Genomic DNA, 22,777 nt, shown 5'->3' on the forward strand with positions numbered 1-22,777 from the left:
CCCCCCCCCCCCCCACACCTGAGGCCTGGCTTTGGCTTGAATCGCCAGAGCCTGCATGCTTTGAGCGCTGATCCTGATTGCCTCTTTAGTTCTGTTGCTTTCCACAGGATATATGCTCCATAAACTGGCATCTTTTCATTTCTGGGCTTTGCAACGCTCAAACCACAGGATGTCCAAACCTATATGTCTAACCAAACGTGATGTATAGGCTGTTTGTTGAAGTTGGACCGCAAGTATCGCACCACATACAATTAAGGCATAAAATCTGTAAAATATATAGCAGGCCAGTATATGAATGTTTATCTGGCTGTTCTCAAATACTTCCTAAATGCCATGTTATTTGAAGATTTCAGCCTATAGTTACCACTTATAGAAGTTATGTGTCTCTGTTTATGTTCCCTCTGGTTTCCTCAGGTGTATTCTGTGGACAATGAAGAGGCGACAGGTGCCTCTCTGGAGTTGTTGCTTCCCAAGGACCTGGCTGATGGCTTTGTTAACAACAAGAGGGAATGCTACAAATTCAGGTATATTGACTCCAAAAAGTTCATTTTGTGTTTTTATTTTTATTATCAGTATTTCTCATAACACCACTGTATTGGGTCCATATTTCAGTACAAGTTAAATGCACAAATAGACTTCTGTTTGTCATTGATACAAAGGCAGGACAAGGCAGGTTTATTTGTATAGCACTATTCAAATGCAAGGTAAGTCAAGGTGCTTCACAGTAAGATAAAGGAACAGGTAATGAAAATTATATTAAAAATCAATACATACAAAATGTGTAATAAAAACAGAATAAAAATGAGCTGATACATTAATCTTTAGACGTGCAAAATCTTCAGTAAGTAGTATTTAATAAAAACCCGCTGGAAGTAAAGAGTGTGCACTAGTTTTCCGGGGTGTCCTGGATTAACAGGAAACCATTTCCTCTGACTATGTTTCTAAAACGGTCGTAGACGGACTAACAGACTTTACCTGGTTATTAAAATGTAGGTTCTCAAGCCATAACTCCTAGTCTAGTTCTGCATGTTTTCCATTAAGCTTGAAGCAAATTTGGAGAGGCATGTTATTTATTTGATAAGGTGTTAAACCTAATTTAATACTTACAGTTTATTTACTCCCCTGACAGCTAAGTTAACCCTACGTAACATTGGTGCATGATAAACCTAAACCCAAGATCAATGGATTTAATACGAAAAAAACGATTAATCTGTGACCAATCTAGCATTGAATTACTATTATAGGTTTTTTTTATAGGTTTGATCACCGCAGTTTCAGTGCTTCTGGAATATAAGATAACTTTACTACCTGCAATGTTTTAAGTGCAGCACAGATAAGAGTGTTTTTTTTTCTTTCTTTCAAGGTAGCAGGTTGAGGGTTTCAGGTCATGAACACTTTCAGAGATACATAAACCGAAAATTGAAAAATAATCAAGATGTAAGCTTAGTACTGATTCTGGAGGCACACGAGATACTGTTCGGTTTATCCTCTAAATAACGATATTAGAAGAAAGTGGGTCCTTTTATTCAGGCTACGACTGATCTAAGCAAATTAATCTGCGATCGATCTAGCGTTGAATTTGTGCAAATGAAAATAGAACTTATTTTGAATTGTATGATCTAAGTGTAGAAAGCTGCGTTTTAAAAAAAAAAGCCAACGCTCATACGGCTGCATCTGAACTTTCTTTTCATGAATAATTCATCCAGAGGTCCTGTCAGTGAGGAGCCAGAACATCTGTTTAATGCTTGGCTGCAGCCTCGTATACCCTCTGTGCAGGGCCCATGCCACGCTTCCAAGCCTTAAATTCACAGTTCGAAGGTCTGACAGCAGTGGACACTCAGAGCGAAAACCACATGGTCTTATAATAGCTTGCGGAGGTTCCCCTGTGCCCTTATAGCAATAAAGTTTCCACTTTTAACAGCCTTCATTTGGGCGGATTCGGCTAAAATTTTCTCTGTGGGCTAAAACACGATGGGTATCGTTTGTTTCACAAAACAGGACCAGTTAGATAATCCTCGTCTATTTGAGACCTTAAAACATTTAACAGTCAGCTGTGGATGTTGAAAATAAACGTGATTTTTGGGCTATTCTTAGCCCGTTTCATGAAATGTGTTTTCTTTTTTTCCTCCAGGTTCCAAAAGGTGTTTGATCAGCACGTTAAACAAGAGGAGGTATTTGATGAAATTGCAAAACCAGTTGCAGAAAGGTAAAAAAATAAAATAAATTGTTGGCCTTAATGCTTAGCTTTTTTTGAAACTTTATATGAGTGATAGAAAACATCTTATCTGTGCATTACAGTCCCCCAGACTAAAGCGAGGCCCCACAGATTCAGTCAGCCTTGTTGACAGGAAATCAGTAAAGTTCAGGTTTCTTTAAGATGGAAATGGAGGGTGTCTGTGATGTTTAGCGCGTTTTAAGCACTTAAACCACTAAGTGGACGGAGCTGGCAGGCGAGATGGCACACCGTGCCATCACGAGAGCGAGCTCGTTCTCTAGCCGCAAAGCTGTAGCCTCTGTATTTAACACTTAGACTTACAGTAAACGTACACGTGGGATGAACACGCCGCTTTGATGCTGTATTATTTTCTAATCCGCCGTCTCGGTTTTATTTTCGAAAAAAGGGATGTGATGGGATAAACACAGTTTTGTTTGCCATCTACCGATCTGCTCTGTTTTTTTTTTTTTTCCCCGTCTTGTTTTATATCCTGGTTCGTTATTTTTAGTCAGCTCCAGTCTTGGTTTCCTTGAAGGTCTAGTGTTTTTGTCTTGTTTTATGCTCTGCAATGTGCATATTCAGCAGAGATTTTAGCACCCAGATTTAATGTATTAGTAGTCCCGGCTCCTCTTTTATGCGCTTCTTCTCTCCAGCTCCCATCACAGGTTTGTATAGGACAGATCTTGAGAGTGTGACTGTCATTAAAGAAGGTTGGTTTCGTATTTGGGGAACATTTTTCGTGTTTCTGTTTCCTTTGAGGATCAATATCAAATAGAGAGTAATGATTCATTTTCAGTTTTCTGGCAAAAGCCATGAGGTTCTCAGGTTAGCCCAGATCCTCCCTGACAAACTTCGGCCAACATCTTCAACGATATCTATCGTTTTTCTTCTTTTTTTTTTGGAGGTTGATGTGATTTTCCACCAAAATATGTTCCATAATTGTGTAAATAGATGAACGTGGCACCCTTTAAGGCATCTGGAAATTGTATCCAAGGATGAACCAGACTTGTTGAGGTTCACAGTTCTCTTCCTGGTATCTTGGTTGATCAGGTCAACATGATGTCATGCAAAGGAGCTGCGTGTTTGAAGTATTGCCTTAAGGTTTACCCTGAGGTTTGCCTCCAATCAACTCGTGGTTGTTGATTACTCTCGCTGAAGCTTACAATGCCATTACATCATCAGCTGAGCGTTCCCAAATACTTCAAGGGCATAGTGATCTGGAATATCCTCCAATTTTAAAACAAGTAATAAAAACAAATCTTTCTTTACTCTTTATCAGAAGTTTAGCATCCCTATCTGACTTAAATCAGGAAAAATGTTGTCACATTTAATTTCAGACAATGATGGAAAAAAAGCTTGCTGTCCTGCAAGGACCGAGCTTATATGGACGAAGGACAGATGGTCTGAAAGATTAATATACAAATGAAAACAATTACACGCTATACATATAATACCGTGAAGGTAGAGCAAAACTCTTGAGCTTCTTTTAAGATAGATATTATTATTTAAATACTACACACCAAACAGAAACTCTTCATGGCATTGCGTTATCATTTGTCAAGACTTAATTTCGAAAGGGAAGAAAAGCAAACAGGAAAAGATGGGGAGTGTCCTTGGAATTTCCTGCAATCAAATGTTGGTTTTTGTCACTGTCATGTAAACAAGTTTCTTCCTCTTTATCCCACCAAACCTTGCCCTCACCTATTAGCCCTGCCATCTTCTCACATTCCACACAGTCAACTTTGTTACTCTGGGACCTATACGTGGAATCCCACAAGTCCTTTGGATTTTCTTAGCTATTAGGGGACACATAAACAATGGTCAACTAATGACTCTGATGTGTCCGACCTAACTGACATAAGTTCATTGACCTGAGTATTGAATTACCACCCCAAACCAACGATTTAGTGCTCCTACGTTTGTTGTGGCAGATGGTATACATTAGGATAAAAAGCAGCAGTCACAACCGGGCATCATCTTTCCACATTAATTTGAAATTGCCCTCTTTGAGTCTTTGAAATGAGCCTTACGTCTCTAGTCTAGTCGTTCTGTCAAGTCATGAGCATCCTGTTTCTCCAATCAGGCAGGTCTTAGTCCTCTGTGAGCTCCCTATATGCTCAGGAGATCCAACTTATACAGACTATTTAGATCTGGATGGAGGGAGTATTTCTCTCAAGTAAATTGTGTTGTCAGTCTGAATGTGGCTATTTGACTGGAACGTTTTTATAGGTGTCCTATAACACTTTTTAAATTCACCTCAAAAATACTTTATTAATCCTAAAGGGAGATAAACAAAAAAAAATGTTATTACACTTTCCAAAGGGAAAATAAATAACGGACTGTTTTAGTAATGGACTAATTTGTAAATACAGCTTTTGATCTAGAGGTACAATCCAAAATTTTGATTATTGCGAACAACAATATGTTTTTTTTCAGTGAAATATTTCAAGCTTTTACTTTTTGTCATGTTGGCGATTATGGCTTACAGATAATAAAAACTCAAAGTTCAGTGTCTCAGAAAATCTGAAAACCATGAAAAAGGTAAATATTGGAAACTCATGGTTTTACACCCTAATCAACCAATTAACTCAAAGCACCTGGAAAGGTTTCCCGAGCCTCTATATGAACTCTCAGTCTTGGTCAGTAGGCTACACTGCCATGGGGAAGACTGCTGACTGGGCAGATGTCCAGAATACAGTTGCTGACACCCTTCACAAGGAGGATAAGCCATAAAGGGTCACTGCTAAAGAAATTGGTTTTTAATCAAGTGCTGGATACAAGTATATTCATAGGAAGTTGAGTGGAAGGAAAAAATGTGCTAGGAAAAGTAACACCATCAACAGGGATAACTGCAGCCTTCAGTGGAAGTCAGTCCACAAACTATCGCCATTATTCTCCCCCATCGTTCATGTTTATTTACTCTGGACTCACGTTTGATTTTGAGAGGTCTCACAAGATTTCCCGTCTTATACCTGAAAGCCATTCGTGTGTGGCGTGTTGTGCTCGTCGTCTGATGGGACACCACACACTGTACGAGCAAACCTGTTATGTCTAAGATTTTTTTTTTCTATCGTTAGGTGTGATGTCTCTCAGGCTTTGAAAAACGTCTGACTATTTTAAAATCCTGCCGTGTGAACCAGCCTTAATGAGGAATGAGAGGCTCCATCCGGATAGCCTTAATAATAGCTCCTAGCTCCTGTTCCTTGACTTTCCATGGGATCAAGGAACAGTGAGAACTCTATTGTGGGTTGGTCAGGAGCTTCGTTGATTTCCACGAGGGGGCTGTGCTGTACGTCAGGTCACGCAAAGGATTGTGGGATACCTTAAGGCTTCTTAGCACTGGTAAGAGACGTTGCAAGGTTCCCAGGCAAAACTAGGCGCAGAAGGGAGCATACAGGCTCTTTTTCCTTCCTCCTTCCTTACTGACTGCACTATTCGGACAGCACTTATCACGGCGACCACGGACACACATCTGCTTTGGCTAAAGAGCCCTCACTTAATAAGGGCATGCCGACTGAGCCAGAGACTGTTTAATAAATATCTATACTTTTGCTGCTATACTTCCACTGGTGCATCATACTGTTACCTTGATGGCCTTTGTCAAAGTTAATGCTTGCGCAATGGGACAAATTCTCTTAGGTGTTTACTTTCACAACAGTCTCTGTCTTGCCAGGGTGTAACAGAAACCCCTCTGTTAAACCTCTCACAGAGTATTTAAAAAAATAAACCATCATAAATGGCTTAAAGAGAAGACGAGTCGGTGTGGTGATGTTGGGCTGGCAACGGAGACCCACCGTCTGCTTCGTGATCTCACTTCGCTAGGCAGCGAGACCTGCAGCCGAAGTTCAGACAAGTTCTGTCCAGTGGCCAGGAAAGCTGAGGTGTAAACAGGAACAAGAGCTGGGACACGCCCAAACCTCAGTGGCACAGCCCAGGCCGCATCATTAGTACTGACATTAAGCTAAACACTGAGCCTGCGTCTTTTCTCCCCGCTGCCAATCACCACCATGACTCACAATCGAGTGAAGTGATGCCCAATGGCCTTTTAAGTCAGGCTAACGGAGCAGCATTTATTTGAGTGGACGGATGTTCTATTTAAACTGTCGTGCTATTTTCTCCCTGCTGTTCCAGGAAAGGTGTAAATATATGTATATTATTCTTGCAAAAGAAAAGTCTGAAACTACCATTGGTCCATGTTGTACTGAGGCACTGAGGCCACTTTCTCCTTTTGCCATCTCTTCTTGGGTAATCTCAACACTTTCGCAACCTTGCTTTGGTTGTTTAAATATCACATCCCTCAGGAGTTTCACCATTATGAAATAAAACCGGTTTCCATCACTGTGTGCACGTGTAGAACAACAGATCCGTGCCAAACCCAAAAATACCAGACCCTGCCTAGTTGCAAGGGTTTTTGGCTCCAACTGTCAGCCATGCTCCAAACCGTTCGTCCCTCGCCAGCAAATGTCTGTCGCCATCACGGCTCTGAATTCACTTTCATGCTTTAATGTGGATTTGTCAGGTTTCATTTGCAAACACTCGTATTGCCCTAAGGGCCGTTCCAGAAATTAAAATGGAGATGTCACATAGGCACTAAGTTGTTTGTGAGCAAAACGTTCTGAAATTTGTAGACAAGAAGAGGACACTTTATGACTGGCTACAGTAATTTGAGCTCAGATCAAGTAAATTTTTGAGTAAGTCTTTTTTTCATTTTATTTTTCTGTGTTAGATTAATGGAACATTGTGTATTCAAAGCTGTATTTGTGTATTTACCGTAGGATCAGATGATTTAGTGATCCATAAAACCTTAGAATTAAAGAGCACTTATTCTTAACTATTGTTTGAGAGATTATCGCTTCCTTAACTCTGTGAATTTGCACACACTCAAATTGTAAATGTAATAAATCTCCAGTTTGTTTGCAAAAAATTTACTTTCTCACTAATACATTACATCTACCTAGGTCTTCTGCTCTGCAGAAGAAATTTGCTTCAAGGCCTTCTTGTTGCCTATATATATTTTTTTCTGTGCAGTGCACTGGCTGGCTATAATGGCACCATATTTGCCTATGGTCAGACGGGAAGTGGGAAGACGTTCACCATCACTGGAGGAGCTGAGCGCTACAACGATCGCGGCATCATACCACGCACCCTGTCCTACCTCTACGGCCGCTTCAGTCAGGTCAGAGCCGGCTCCTCTGCTTTTACAGTCCACTCATGCAAAGCAAACCTCAGCTTCTGCCAAGTGTGGGAAAAAAAACAGATACTTGACGCTCCTTTCCAGTTTGAGATGATATCATTTCGCTTCACAGGACAGCAGTATGATGTACTCCACACACATCTCCTACCTGGAGATCTACAACGAGATGGGATATGACCTTTTGGATTGCCGACATGAGGCGTCGCGACTGGAGGACCTACCGTCAGTGTTTTGCTCAAACGCTTATTATTTTTGGGGGTTTTTGCCTTTATTTTAATTGGACTTAAACGGAAAATGTTCTCTATTTGATTGCCGGGCGCCGCATGATTCCAACTTAAAACAACCCTTTGCTAAAATATGGAGACTGTAATACCCGATTTCTGGGCATAGTCAGCCTGGGGGCAGACTGCATGAGTTAGGGTCAAGGATCATAAATGGTCGCCATAGTGAGTTCAAATGATATGTTTGACATGTGGCTTGTTATCTTACCCCTTATTCCTACTGTTTTTGTGTACAAATATTTTTATTTATAACCTCTAGAGGTTATAAATAAAAATATTTGGTTATAATATAAGCAAAAATAAACCATAAGCAAAAATACCACTGACCACTTCCTGGATAAGTAGCATAAAGATTTATTTTGTTGTTGTTCTAAAAATGCAAAATGCATTCTAACACTTATCTTAGTACCCTTCTAAAATATTATTTTTGTCCACAGTGGCTTTTTTCAGGGTTCCTTTTCCATGAAAAAAACAGCTTTGTCTCTGTAATTTATGTTTTTTATTGTGGTGGTTATAATATAAAAGGATGAAAGAGAGCAGATCTGCTCTCTTTCATCCTTTTTTCCCGTTTACTCTCACAAGTGTGAGAGTGATTCATATCAAACTTCGAGGAATGGCATTAAGCGATATGTTAGTTTCATTGCTGCGTTACATGTTTTTCATGTACCACTTGATTTAAGTTACTTCTTTACTAGAACTCAAGGTTTTACATACTCACAAATCAGTCAGTGTTTTTTTCTCAAACACTGGCCAAGCTGTGGCCATACTTGCTCAATAATTAAGAGGCTGTAGCGGTGACATCCCCCCACTGTCTGCCTTTATCTCCCCTTTGCTACCAACAATGCCTGTTCTCCTTTCTTTCTGAGATTCCTAGACCATTTGATGTTGCTCTACATTTTTCTTTCCATCTGTTTTCATCACGCACTCATCTTTCCATCATCTGGATTCCTAAAAATCTACAAATTACCCTCGTTCATTCTGTGTTTATATCTTTTTTTCTTTTTTTTTGCAACAGTGCAATAATCAAACTGTATCTAAGGTTGGCTCGGCTGCGGAGGAGAATTACTCTGCCAGGACGAAGCTCTGAATGACAATAAGATTAATACTGTTTTATCAGGCCACTTCAATTACCTACACATGTTAACATAATTATCCGAATGTGTTCGCCAATCATTCCTCGCCGTTCGACGTGTCAGTCAAGTAGCTGCGCTCTCACATCGGCGGTGGCTGGATGGAAACGATGCGGTAGGATCGCTAGAGTAACTCAGCCCCGTCTGCGTTTCGAATCGCCTGATGTGGGCGAGAAACAATCACATGTTTGTTTTTAAAGATTTGGCCCTGTCTGTTATCAAGTTATGAACACCCAGCTAGATAAATCACATGTGAGACTAGGCTGCAGCCCAGACTGTTTGGATTCAGTGCCGAGTTACGCCAAGGCCAGGGGAGGTAAATAGATGACATAACTGACACAATTAGCTATATTCCTGTGGTTTAGTGTTCAATTATGGATTCTGTCATAAAATATGTGCAGCTTTAGCATTTATATTTATTATTTCTGGTTTATTTTTGGGAACTATGAAGAAGGTTTGTCCAGTAAAGTTTTAAGGAATCATGCATTGAAGCTGTAGTAGTCATTCTACATACTTCCATAAAAGGAAGAAAAAGAGGTTTTTGTAATCATATACAGCGCCTTTGAAAAAGTATTCATACCTCTTGAACCTTTGCATATTTTGCCGCTTTACAGCCAAGAACTGCAATGTATTATTGGGATTTTATGTGGTGGAAGAAAACAATGGTGTGCATAATTGTAAAATGGAAGAAAATGGACACATGGTTTTTAAGAGCTATTTGCAATTACAGCTGCAAGTCTTTTGAGTTGAGATAATTAAGCTTTTTAGTCCATTATTCTCTGGAGAATAACTTTGAACACAGCTTGTCGTTTGAATTCAGGCATAGAGTTTGACATCTTCCCTTTTCCTTTTTTTTTCTCCACTGTGGGGGTAATGAGTTCAGGATGATGTGCAGGGTTAGTTTTCTGTAACACAGACTTTTGCATGCAGGAAAAGAGGTTCATTTGTCTGCCACCTTCTAAATATTTGCCGTTGCCAGTACACGTGCTCTGTAAACTGCAAGATGGATTTCTTGGGACTTCTTGTGGGATGTTGTTTCTTTACAACCTAATCCTGCTTGACCTGTCTGTTGTGCTCCTTGGTCGTCACGACCTCTAACAAACATCTGAGACATTCACAAAACAGCTGTATTTATAGTGAAATGAAATTACACAATGTGGATTCTTTTACTTGGTAACTTCTAGAGCAGCTTAATTTGCTTAGGGGTATCACAGAGAGGTTTTTAGATTTTTTGATTTTAAAGAAAGACGAAAAAAGACATGCCCCTTTCCTAGCACTTCACAATTGTAAGCTATCTAGTGTTGGTGTATTATAAAACATCCCCATAAAATACAATGACAGTTTTTTTACAACTTCAAGGGGTATGAATACCTTATTTTGGGGGTTGGGCTTTATTCTTTATGCCACGGTAGCCCCAGGCAGGAGACACAAAGCACCACCCCAGACAGAGGTAGGTTGTCAGTGAAGAACAGGAGCAGCAGCTCCAAGGCCAAAGCTGCACAGGGTTAGACGTAGAGCCCACCTGCCAACCTGGGAGGTCAAGCATAAAGGAGGCCCACCAGAACCCAGCGTAGCCTCGGTGTCTCATGGCCAGCCCGACACATCCCCTAGATAAGAGCCATCGACCGTCCAACAGGAGCCAACCATTCCATGACGTGGCCCAAGCAGCTACACAACGCAAAACCAAGAGAGGCACCCCCCAATGGCCATGTTACTGTTGTTGTTTTTTTTTTGTTTGTTTTTCTCTGTCAGTAAAGTGATGATTATGGAGGATCCAGAGCAGAACATCCACCTCAAGAATTTGTCTCTGCAGCAGTCTGCTAATGAAGAGGAGGCTCTGAATCTGCTCTTCCTGGGCGACACCAATCGCATGATTGCTGAAGTAAGAAAAAGGACCACACACACACACACACACACACACACACACACACACACACACACACACACACACACACACACTCATAAAAATCTGTGTAGTGATTTTAGTCAGGACTGTAAACCATAAGCAAAAATACCACTGACCACTTCCTGGATAATTAGCATGAAGATTTATTTTTGTTGTTGTTCCAAAAATGCAAAATGCATTCTAACACTTATCTTAGTACCCTTCTAAAATATTATTTTAGTCCACAGTGGCTTTTTTCAGGGTTCCTTTTCCATGAAAAAACAGCTTTGTCTCTGTAATTTATGTTTTTTATTGTGGTGGGTATTTTTTCTGCACTCGTTCAGGCTCCTGCATTGATGATGAGATGTGTGGTGACTCAACTTTTGCTTCTCAACATGAGGTTTTGGAGGACAAAAAGCTGATCTCACCTTGTTTGCTCTTGTCACCGTGTTGCTTGTTTAATGAATGACAGTCAGGGTGACCCAAATGATAAGGTTTCAAACAAAGACTCACTCTTCTGCACTTTGACATTAATTTTTGATGTGATTCAGATTTTCCCATGAATTAAGTGCAGAACACAGAAAAACAAGGTTTATATGGAAAATATGATGGAACCTTTTTTTTTGTTTTGTTTTGGTAGCTAGTATTAAGATGTATTTTATTAAGAGCAAGGGCACATGTTTTACCCAAAGTAACCCATTTGTTTTCTTCTCCCAAGAGGACACCCTCTGGGTTCAATCCGGGGAAACTAGAAGGGGTATTTTACTGGAAACAGCTTAAAAGAAGGAAATGAGCTTTGCTTCTGGGAGACCCCACAATCGTCCACCCACACGGAGACATTTTCTCGCTCGTCCTCTCTGGAACTCTATTGCTAAAAAGTCCCCCGGAGCCTGTAACAAACAAAGAACCCTTAATATTGTTCATTTATCTCACTCAGAATCCTCCAAGAAGTTTGTTCTCCACACAGAGGTTCAATAAAGCTAACAGCAAGGCCTTCTTTCTTCTCATGATCCCATCCATGTGGATGAAAGATGACGCATCCATTCGCGCAAAGCTCAAAAGACCATGAGCTCACTCGATTTGAGAGTTGTATTGGCCTGAAAATAAAGTGCACCTTTTTAAATCTTCACATTCCTGTCAGCATGTTTGGGAAATCTTGTCTCCCATCGGATCTTTTCAGACCTCTCTCTTTGTTGTCCAAAGCCACGCAAAGCAGGAAGGTGTCTCCCTGCAGAGAACTCTTAACTTCCTCTTGAACCTGTGGGGATGGGCGCATTGCAGGTTGTCTGATCTGAACATTATGCTAGTGTAATCCCTTAATGCTTTGCGCTTTTTATCACCAGAATGTCCTTTTGTGATGCTCCGTTGCAGCACTGTGCACATGTTGTTAACATGTAAAAGTTTTTTATTTACTGCAGAACCCTAATCGCCTCTGGTAATATGAAAATGTATGTATTCTAGTGCACGCCATCCTGCACTTTGCATATCTAACATAATGCTCTCCCGTTGATAGTGTGTTAATAACTTCCTTGGTAAGAAGGGCAAAACACTTAGAGATAAGAGCAAACGGTTTCTTGCTGTCTGCAAGTAGCTGGTAGATGTGGGAACCTTTAACTGTCATTCAATAAGAGATGGTCAACTTTTCTATACGTAATTTGGTTTGTGTACATTATTTGAACAAGCAAAGGTTGCATAAGATTCACTCTTGGATCATTTTAGGTAAAAACTCATATTTGTTCCTTTTCTGGTTTGAATAAAATGTAGTTTATGTAAAATGTTGCTTAAATGTTTGTGTAAATGTCATGATACTGTGAACAACATCCTGTACTATACGAGCCTATCTCAGTTATCTAACTTGTTTTATTTACTTATTTAACAAACCAGAAACCGCACTGTTTTGTTTTACTTGCCACCACTTCAATGTATATAAGTCACCTTAAATCTCTTTTTCTTTATCAATAAAGTTCTACGTAATCCAATCTAATCTAACAATTTAAAGATAAAGCTAAACCATGGTCTACATTTGATTCAAAACAAAAAAGGAACAATTATTCCTGCTGCTAAAAATAATCTTACATAGGGATTTTTACAGTTTTAATAATATCTCATATGGGTATTGTTATTTTACGACACAGACCTAAGCAAAAACATAAACACCCTGCAAATATCAGCAGTTTTCATATAAACATGCTTATTGCAGGTGTTGAATTGGCATGTTGCTGGTAGCTTACCAGCTGTAGTTTTAAAGAAGTTTTGCCTTATAAGGAAAAAGGTGGTGTTGATTTGGCTTAAATGTCATGTGTGTATCTCTGCATCTATAGCAGATGCAAAGATAGTATGTATGTATGTATGTATGTATGTATGTATGTATGTATGTATGTATGTATGTATGTGTGTGTGTGTGTATATATATATATATATATATATATATATACATTCATGAATTGGCGCTATATAAATACAATTTTATTGAATTGTTCCACACCTGCCCTTTAACCAGAGGAAACTCCAATCACTGCGGCACTTCCGCCTTTTAAAAAGATTTAGGAACAGTGAGACGGAACAATTTATTAGCTTTAATGCTGTAACATTTTAAAACCTTTATATACAGAGATTGTTGCAAAAAGTCCAGGTACTAATTGAAAAGCCTGGCTAGCCAGACTGACTTACGCTGTATACACTGCGTATCAGTCTGGTAAGGAGCTGCTAGAGCCTGATTTCAAAGGTGGGACTAACAGGGTCACCGTCAATAGGTTAGAACCAAACTAAAATTCTTCCCTGAGCAGGTCAGTCTGTCCCTGTCCTCGACCTTACGCCGGTGACTTTTAAATACAGAAAGTGATCCCTTTCTAATATCTAAAGGCTTGCTCAGATTTCTCTAAAGGGTTCCCTTTGGACATGTGCAGAGTGAAGGGAATTTGCTCTGAGAAAAGGGATGACAGCTGCAGGTTAAGATATTGAAATATCCGTCATGACCCTAACAAGCAGGTGTTGGCACATTTTACGCCAACTAGACGTCAAACTCAGAAACATTTTTGCTTCAGCTTTCGATGACCTGATACGACATGTGTAAATTAATATGATGTGGAAAAAGCATAAACAACTAAAGGTTTTGTCTTCTCCAAGGTCAATCATAATTGGAATAAAAAAACAATTAAATAGATATGTATGTGCTATTCCATGCACATATCTGCTTTTTCCCTTTGTCAAACTAAACCCTCATGATAAATAAGAGTGTAGATTCACTCTGCTTTCCCTGTTTGTTAGGGCCTATGGAGTGACCAATCCTGTTCTGGTTAATGATGTGTTTATGTGGTGAGACATACTCTATTTCTGTCTCTCTCCTATGACCTTCCATAAGACAGCCACAGCTTTAGAAAAGCCCCCTTAGTGTGTGTATCTATGTTGGGCTACATTTCTGAGGCTTTGCTAGGAGGGGCCAAAAAGGATCAATCAAATAAAAATGTCTAAACGTCCTCCGATTTATTGTTTTGTCATCCCCAGACCCCAATGAACCAGGCCTCCACTCGTTCGCACTGTGTTTTCACCATCCATCTCTGCAGGCGTGAACCCGGCTCAGCCACCTTGCGGCGCTCCAAACTCCACCTGGTGGACCTGGCTGGGTCGGACCGAGTCAGCAAGACAGGCCTAGACGGGCAGCTACTCACTGAGGCCAAGTACATCAACCTGTCGCTCCACTATCTGGAGCAGGTATACACAACTTCATCTAAAGGTTCATCCTGATAGAAAAAAAGAAAATGTTGCGTTCATAATGGTAACAATGATATATCAAAATAAGGGGAAAAAGGGAGCAGAATATTACCTAAAACAAAGAACAATGAGTATCAAAATGTGCTTTAGGTGTTGATATTACACTGAAATCTGGTGACTTCCTCATTACACCATAGTTCCATGTTTGATGCCACCATTTTTACTCTCTTGGGCTCCTTTTTGGAAATTGAATCATATACCTACTCATTACTGTTCTGCATGTTGAACCAACTTATGTTGTTGCAACCTGAAGTGCAGCAATCGATGTGTTGACTATTTGGATTAAACAAAAACAATAGATTAATGCTTTCTGCTAGAACGTATTTGAAAGGGATTGAAAGAGCCATTTTTTTACCTATGCTTTTTTTGTACCTTTTGACAATTGTCCATGCCTTTTCTGTTTGACGACTGTAAACTTTCCTCTCTGTGCCAAACTTTCATGTTCAATTTGATGCTCTCCTCCACAGGTGATAATTGCATTGTCGGAGAAGAATCGTTCCCATATTCCATACAGAAACTCCATGTTGACATCGGTGCTGAGGGACAGCCTTGGGGGCAACTGCATGACCACCATGATCGCCACCATGGCAGTGGACAAACGTAATCTCGATGTGAGCATCGGCACCCCATGGTCATGTTGGACACATTATTGTGTTTCACACTGAATCTCTAGTTACGACAGAGCTCTGCTAAGAAAAAAGTTGGCTAAATGTAAAAAAAGAATCAGCACTTCCTTCTTTTTTTTATTTAGCACTTTATATAACCTAGGCTGTACAAGGCTGTTTTTAAGAGAAAAAAAATGTTGAATCTAAAAGAAAGCAGGATTCTATTCCAGGCGATTTAGTGTTGAAGGATAGGATCATGTGGAGATAGAGTGATTGTTGTGTTTTTTAATGGTTTTTACCAGGAGTCCATCTCTACATGCCGCTTTGCTCAGCGTGTGGCTCTCATCAAGAACGAGGCCGTATTGAACGAAGAACTGGATCCTGCCCTGGTGAGGCTGTCAGAAACCTTGCTGGCCTGCACATTAACACCAAAGAATCATGACCACTCCAAATATAAAGCTACAACCCTGATATTGACCCTGAATGTTTCAAAACAACCTGCTTCTACTCCAGAATTGTATTAATTTTCCAGTGTAAGACAGTCACTCTAACAGCAGCGGTTTTCACATCTTAGAGACATGAACATTTGTCTATCTTATGGTATTAAACAGCTCACATGTTCTGTTTGCATTCTCTCTCAGCCTTGTTTACTTTTAAGAAATTCTTGTTCAGCATAGTTAATACAAATACCTCACATTTTGTAGAGAAAGCATTCAGATGGAAACACGAGCTCCAACTTGATTTAAGTGACTGTTTACAGCAGTGCCTGCTCTAAAATTCATCTGAAGACGATGTCCCAGTTTTACTTTTCCTTTGCAATAGGGGTTATATTTCATTCCATGTGCCTATAACTGCACGTCCTTAACTACTTTGCGTCAAACATTGTTAACAGGTGGCTTCTTACACAGTCTGGAGAGATCTGTAAAAATAGTAAACTTGATTTTTAGCCTTTCCCAGGTCTGGATAAAAATAGTAGAAGAAGAAGAGAGCATGAAAATGTTTCCCTGTCCCATTGTCAACATGAGAAATGTCACAGTAACTAAAAGCTAGTTGTTTCAACCATTTTATGCAGGTTTTTAAATCAAGGACAGACATAGAAATGTCATATTTATCCGTCCATCCATCCATCCATCCATCCATCCATCCATCCATCCATCCATCCATCCATCCATCCATCCATCCATCCATCCATCCATCCATCCATCCATCTGGTGTTAGTTTATTTTTAGGTCCTTTGTGAAGCCTAAATATTGTGGAAGTATCTAATATTTATACTGAGCTTTGTATTTATGCTTCAGCAATGGCTTATACATTTACAAGCTTTGTGCTTAAAAAAGTATAGAATTTTAAATGGAAAAATCATCCAGTTTTATACAGCGCAGTTCTGCTCATTCTGACTGTAATTTACTGTCTTTATCCTGTGAGCAGTGATACATTTTACTGTACTGGGGTGAGGCTGAAGGCTGACGAGCTGTGGAAATGCCCGGCTAAGGGTTGAATTCTAAGCCTTCACAGCTCTGTCCACGTCCTCTGCTTCCACCCAGACCTGCCTCAGAACCAACTGCTGCTGCATTACTGTTAGCAGGATTTGGCTGTCCACTTGCAAACCCTTCGGAGGTATTTTTAAGAGAGTCTGCGGCTGGCCCCAGTAATCGCGACAGCGTCTGGCTGCTCCCATCTAGGTCTGCCAGAGTTACAGCTTCAGGCAAACTCAAGCTCCTTCCTCTGTTTATGGATTTATCATGTCTTTTGCATTCTCTGCGCTGATGTCGCCTCCTTACCATCCCTGCATGAATAACTTCGAAAGGGAGCAAAGCAGAGCCCGGAGCGTAATTTATAACTTATAACGTTGTCTTTTGTTGAGGTTCAGGATGACACTCTACCCCGCCAGACTGACAGCTCCCTTTTGGCCGTGCTCATTGTGGTAGCTGATTTGAAAGCTGCAGTTTTTGTATCAGTATTGGATTGGCCACATTGCCTAAGTGGTCCTGCGCTGCAGCCAGAAGGATACTAAATGGATTTCTGAACAGCAGGAAGCCGGCCAGACCAGACAAAATATTTAACAAGTCTCTCATGGAAATGGGAACTGGGAAAGAATGAGGTGTTGAAAAAGTGACCTGTGCTTATAATGAAGTCGGCTGCAGTGACCGGACCATATTAGGTTGTTATTTTCTCCAAGGGCAATGAGGTCAGTCGTAGACCAGAATAAGGCCGGTTTGTGCTCGTCGGTGGAGATTCTCTGCGGTTATTGGATCTCCCAAGATGCCTCCGCGACTTACTGTTGCATGTCTTTTGTGTGCCTTAGTCAAAGACGGCGCCATTCAGCAGATACCTGTGAACAAACAGAAGCCCCCCATCGGCATTCGAAGGGGATTTTCTGAAAGCAGGTCCAAAATTTCCCTACACTGCAAAAACGGAACTAAAAATAAGAAAAATGTTATTAAAATGAGTGCTTTTGTCCTTGATTTGAGCAGATAAATAAGATGATTTGCCAGTGGAATAAGACTTTTGCACTTAAAATAGGAACAACTCATCTCCATCTTATTATTTCAAGTGTAGGATGTCTAATTATCATCTATCTAATTATTATCAAAATACTCTTTCCATTGGCAGATAATCTTATTTACCTGCTTAAATCAAGGACAAATACACTAACTTTAAGGACATTTTACCTATTTTTAGATCCGTTTTTCCTCATGTGTTCAGAGACGGTTCCGTCAAGTGTTTCTGCCGTTACATGCGTGGAGCACAGCCCGCGCGTTGTCATTTTTCAAGGAGGATTAAAACCTTGTCCACGTATAGATGATAGTGGGAAACAGTGCCTCCTCAGCCATCGTAAAAAATGAGGCCCCTATAATAGCAGCATGTTTGGGAGTGGGATGCTGTATACATGCATTTAAAGGGAAACCTGTGGTTAAACTGCAATGCTTCCAGTTTACTGTGGGTGGTTTTCATGTACAGAGGAGGAGGAGGTATAATTTAAAGTAAGCGCTGTGTTAATGTTTCAGAGTTAATTGGCTAACCTGTGAGTTAGAATTTAAATGACGGCAGAGCTATTCCGAAATTGGACCTTTACAGTACCTAGCAAAAGTAATAATACCCCTCGTGCCTTTTTCCATATTTAGTCATGTCACAACAGCAGGCTTCATTTGGAAAGTATTTCATTCGGATTTTATGTTATTTGTAGATCAACAGCAGGCTTTGCTTAAAAGTAAAGAGAAGAGAAAATGATTGATACTTTTAAAACCTTACAAATATTAATATAAACTCTTCCAGCAGGTTTTCTATTATGATCGCACTCTGTTGTTAGCAGATTTCCATGTGCACCCACATCATGATGCTACCACCACTTTTTTTTTTTTAAGTATGGGATGGTATGTGGTATGTTCAGTGTTAGTTTTCCACCTTGGATAGTGTTTTTCCTGCAAGCCAAAAAGTTTAAATATGGTCGTATCTGAACAGGGCACCTTTCTTCTACTTGTTAGCTTGGTTCCCCTACGTGGCTTGTGGGAAACTGCTAACCTGTAATTTTTTCAAAGCAGTCGCTTTCTTCTTGCCGCTCTTCCATTAAGGCCAGATTCGTGGAGTGCATGACTAAAAGTTGTCCTGTCAACAGGTTCTCCCACCCATGCGGCAGATGTTTGTAGCTCCTCCAGGGGTTTCCATGCGCCTCTTTGCTTTTCCTCTGTCAGTTTGGATGGATGACGTTGTCCTGGTTCTTTGTGCCATCCTCAGACAAGGCATTGAACAGTGCTGAGGGAGATGTTCAAAGCTCATGCTTGGAGGCTTTATTTATGGATTTGGTGGCTTATGACAAGCTTATTGTTTGCACTTGATGTTATTTAGTAGTTTTATTTATATATGTATATTTAGGAGTAAAAGGGTTTGAAGAAAATGCATGCCCTCACTCTAGTGGTTTTGTTTGCAAAGCAAATTCAAGACAATGCATCATATATTGCATTAAATCCCAAAAAATACTTTTTCACATGACAAAATGTGAAATCCTAGGGACGTATGTCTGCTCTTGCAAGGCTCTGTACGTCTTCGGATATCATTATTAGAACGCACCGCTTTGGTGTCCTGACATGAGTTTGTGGTAACAAAAAAAAGCCCCAAAACTACCTCATCAGTCTTATGGCCTGAGTCATTTTTATCCATAGAGTATGTAAGTCTGCCATGGTACTGTGGTGCCCCTGTGGGATTTTTTTGCTCTGAAATAGACTGCACCATCCCGCTGACCAACAGCCGGCGGTCAGATTTTTAAGGACGCAGCTGGGAGAATTAACATCAGAGCAGTGGTTCCAACAAAAAAGAGGCAGGGAGCGGCTCTGGTGAAGGAACGGTCAAGCCATGATATTCAGTGTTGAAAAATACGATACGGGGTGGATTAGGGGCAAAATCATTGTTGAGCAAAGCGGCGCCCACCCGAAAACCGCACCATAGCTCTGTTTTCTTTCAGGAGCATCTTGAGTCGACAGCATCTGACCTTTTTAGCTGGTTTTGGATCAGTTAAAATTACCAGCATTAAGTTTGTGTATGGCCACTCTGCCTGACCTTTGACCTTGCTATTAGCTTTTGCTGACCCTTGCCTTCTTAGCATCTTTGTGTGAGGAGGACTGCTGGTGGGTCAGTGGTGCATAGTTGACATTGTCTGTCAAAAAGTGAGGCAGTTCCAGGCCTTTTCACACTCTGTTTGTGCTGATCTATTCAAGTTGCCATTACCATTAAGGTCAGTTGTCTGATATAAAATAGGGACACCTTAATAGGTAACGTGCTATAATTATTTTTTCTTGGGGTGGTGGTATGTAAATGTTCACAAAATGTGAAAAATATACAACTCCAAATCTGAAAAGCGGGGCATATATTTAGCCCCATTTACTTAGATACACCAAAATAAAATCCAGTCCAATAATTTACATTTCTCTAATTTTAGTCCACGTAATCATCTAATCTCAGTATGAATCCTCTGTTAAGTGAAAGCCTCCAATGGATGTTAGAGGATATTAGTGAACAAACTGCATCATGGAAACCCAGAAACACAGCAGACAGGTCAGAGATAAAGTTTTGGAGAACCTTACAGCGGAGTTTGGTTATAAAACAATATCCCAAGATTATAGTATATTTCAGCATTGTTTAATCCATTACATAAAATAAAAAAGGATGGCACAGCAAATCCATCAACACACGGTCGTCAATCTAGACTAAGATACTGGACATGGAGCACATTAATCAGGTAAGGAGCCAAAATGCCTATTGTAAGAAAACCATAGCAGAGGTGGGAGAATCCTTTGACACTATATCAATTAATCATTCACACTACAAATCCGGCCTTTAGTAATAAGAAATCATGTTTGTAGTTTGCCACACAAAGCCTATAGGAAACAGAAAACATACAGAAGCAGGTGCTCTGGTCAAATAACAGAAAAATGTAACGCTTTTACCTACATTAAAAAATTCACTCTTAACATCAACCCGTAACATGGTGTTGGAAGCATCAGGTCATGGGGAGGGATTTCTTCACTGGTAACTGGGATGTCAGGGTTGATGCGAAAATGAGCGGAGTAAAATCAATTTATTCAGAATTTATTTAATCAATGACAATGGTGCTAAGTAAACAGCTTAAACAGTGGCAGCTAAAGTGGGGAGGTAAAACATGTTCATGTGCTAGAATGGCCCAGTCAAAGTCCAGACCTAGAGTTAACACCAAATTTATTCATGTCCAGATCTTTAAACTAAGTTTTTCAATTTTACCAGCAGATTTGTTCTTGACTGGGTGTAATGTTGAAGGTTTATGGCGGCACAGCCAGTGTCCCGACCTGAGTATAAGGGAGAAATATGTGGACTCAGAACATTTGTAGAAGGAAGGTTGTTTTTTTTTGTCTTTTATCATGTGACCTGTATACACCTATAACCTCTTATTGCACTTTTTTCTTCTTTTTTTTTCTTTGAGCTTATAGCACGTTTGAAAAGAGAAATCCTGTCCCTGAGGGAAGAGCTGGCCATGGTGACAGGAGATCAGAGAAATGAGCAGCTAACTGCAGAGGAGATACAAAGGTATGCCCGCTCTGATTGTTTGGGGTTTCTTTGGGTTTTCTTTTACCTCACAGGTTTAAATGAAGGTGTGAAAAAAGAAGATAACATTTAATTTTCATTAAGGGCTTGGACAATTTCAACTCCAGAGTGGCTGTGTTTCCTGTTGCTTCGGCCCCCTAAGTGTACTTTTAAGGATGTCCTCCTTGCTTGGGTGACTCTCTGCTACTTTTACCCATTAGAGGTCCACCTCAAACTGGAAACCTTCAATGTTGACTTGTAGCCACATTTGGCTGCAATGATGAATTTTTTGTTTTTGTTACTTCCCTATGTTATGGCCTGGATTGTCCCCTGTGCTAATTAACAGCACATTGTAGAGTGCCAAAAACAATGCAACAATGTATTGAAAGAAAATCCAGATAAATGCTAATTTAATTAAAGTTTAGTAAAGAAGCAAAAACAAAAAAAAAGTAATTTCTTTTTTGCTGTGCCTAAGTGCATCATGAAATCAATTAAATTGTCGTTGTGGCTCTAATACAAGAAAGTTACATGAAATAGAAGATAATTTACATGATTAATAAACCAACATAAACTAGAGCGAATTTGTGAAGTGGAAGAAAACAAATTCAAGATTCTTAAGTTTTTTAGAAATAATATTTTAGAATGATGTATTGGTATGTAAAACTTAAAAGTATGACATGTTTATTTTTTTCCCCTTTCTGATGCATGACATCAAAGGGCTTTTTTTTCTCAAATCATACCTTGTGCCACAAATTCATAAAGTCTTGAGGGGATCTTAAACAATACCATCGCGTTTGTATTAAGTCCTCCATCGTGTGAACCTGGCCTGTTTCTCAGCTGAACATGTAATAGAAAATAAAGAACCGCACGTTGTCATGCCTGCATTTGATCCGTCTGGACGGTTGCCTTCTGGTCTTTTCCAGTGGCTGCGTCCATATGTCGGGATGCAGTGTTTGGACTATCATTTAGCGATAGTTTATCAACAGGCCGCTCCAGTGGAGCTGAAACTCGCGCTGATGTAAATAGTTTTCTTTGACGAGACCCACATTTTAAACCGCTCGGCTGAAGCCATTAACCATTTGGATGCCTGTTGAGGGGAATGTGATGGAAGATTACAACTTGGATTTTTAGCTTTGCTATTACTAAGTCTATGTTTATTTTTACGCCTCGGCTTTTTAGGTTGGAAGAGTTAGTCGGGGCCTTTCTGACTGACCCAGATCCAGATGTGACCCTGTCTCTGGGACCCGATATGAGAAAGATACAGCACTGTTTCCTCCTGCTGAAGGTAAGATGGTCAACACTGCCCCTGTCTGTAAAGTAACTGCAGGAATGTCTTCTTGTAGAACCGGTTAATTGGGTGGAATAAGCTTATCCATGCATCATTTCCTGCTCTTTTGTTTTTCTTTCTTGTCACTGTCGCACAGCATTGAGTTTTAATGCTATGATTATGCTAGGGTTAAACTAAAGGACACTTTAATTTCTGGTTGTTTTAGTTAGTTTTAAGAGCAGTTATACTGGTAAGTTATTGTTCTTACCGGTAACGTCTTACAGGCACATAAAAAAACACAATGGATTTGATCACCTTGTCTTATTGTCTGTTATCCAAACATGGACAAGCCAAGCGAACTCATGTCTCTGTACTTTA

General features: G+C 40.1%; 1 protein-coding gene across 1 annotated transcript in view; it reads left to right on the forward strand.

Moving 5' to 3' along the window:
- Positions 1–200: 200 nt before the first annotated feature.
- The window catches only part of LOC105939623 (kinesin-like protein KIF6), a 72,326-nt gene continuing 49,749 nt past the window's right edge, over positions 201–22,777 (forward strand). The window contains exons 1-11 of the mRNA XM_036132825.1: positions 201–233; positions 415–524; positions 2,132–2,206; positions 7,244–7,391; positions 7,522–7,631; positions 10,573–10,702; positions 14,210–14,416; positions 14,944–15,087; positions 15,384–15,470; positions 21,032–21,135; positions 22,312–22,417. Coding sequence (XP_035988718.1) covers positions 201–233; positions 415–524; positions 2,132–2,206; positions 7,244–7,391; positions 7,522–7,631; positions 10,573–10,702; positions 14,210–14,416; positions 14,944–15,087; positions 15,384–15,470; positions 21,032–21,135; positions 22,312–22,417 — 1,254 coding nt within the window. The remainder of the gene's footprint in view (positions 234–414; positions 525–2,131; positions 2,207–7,243; positions 7,392–7,521; positions 7,632–10,572; positions 10,703–14,209; positions 14,417–14,943; positions 15,088–15,383; positions 15,471–21,031; positions 21,136–22,311; positions 22,418–22,777) is intronic.

Source organism: Fundulus heteroclitus, unplaced genomic scaffold, assembly GCF_011125445.2.
Source record: "Fundulus heteroclitus isolate FHET01 unplaced genomic scaffold, MU-UCD_Fhet_4.1 scaffold_55, whole genome shotgun sequence".
In the NCBI taxonomy this organism is placed as follows: Eukaryota; Metazoa; Chordata; class Actinopteri; order Cyprinodontiformes; family Fundulidae; genus Fundulus; species Fundulus heteroclitus.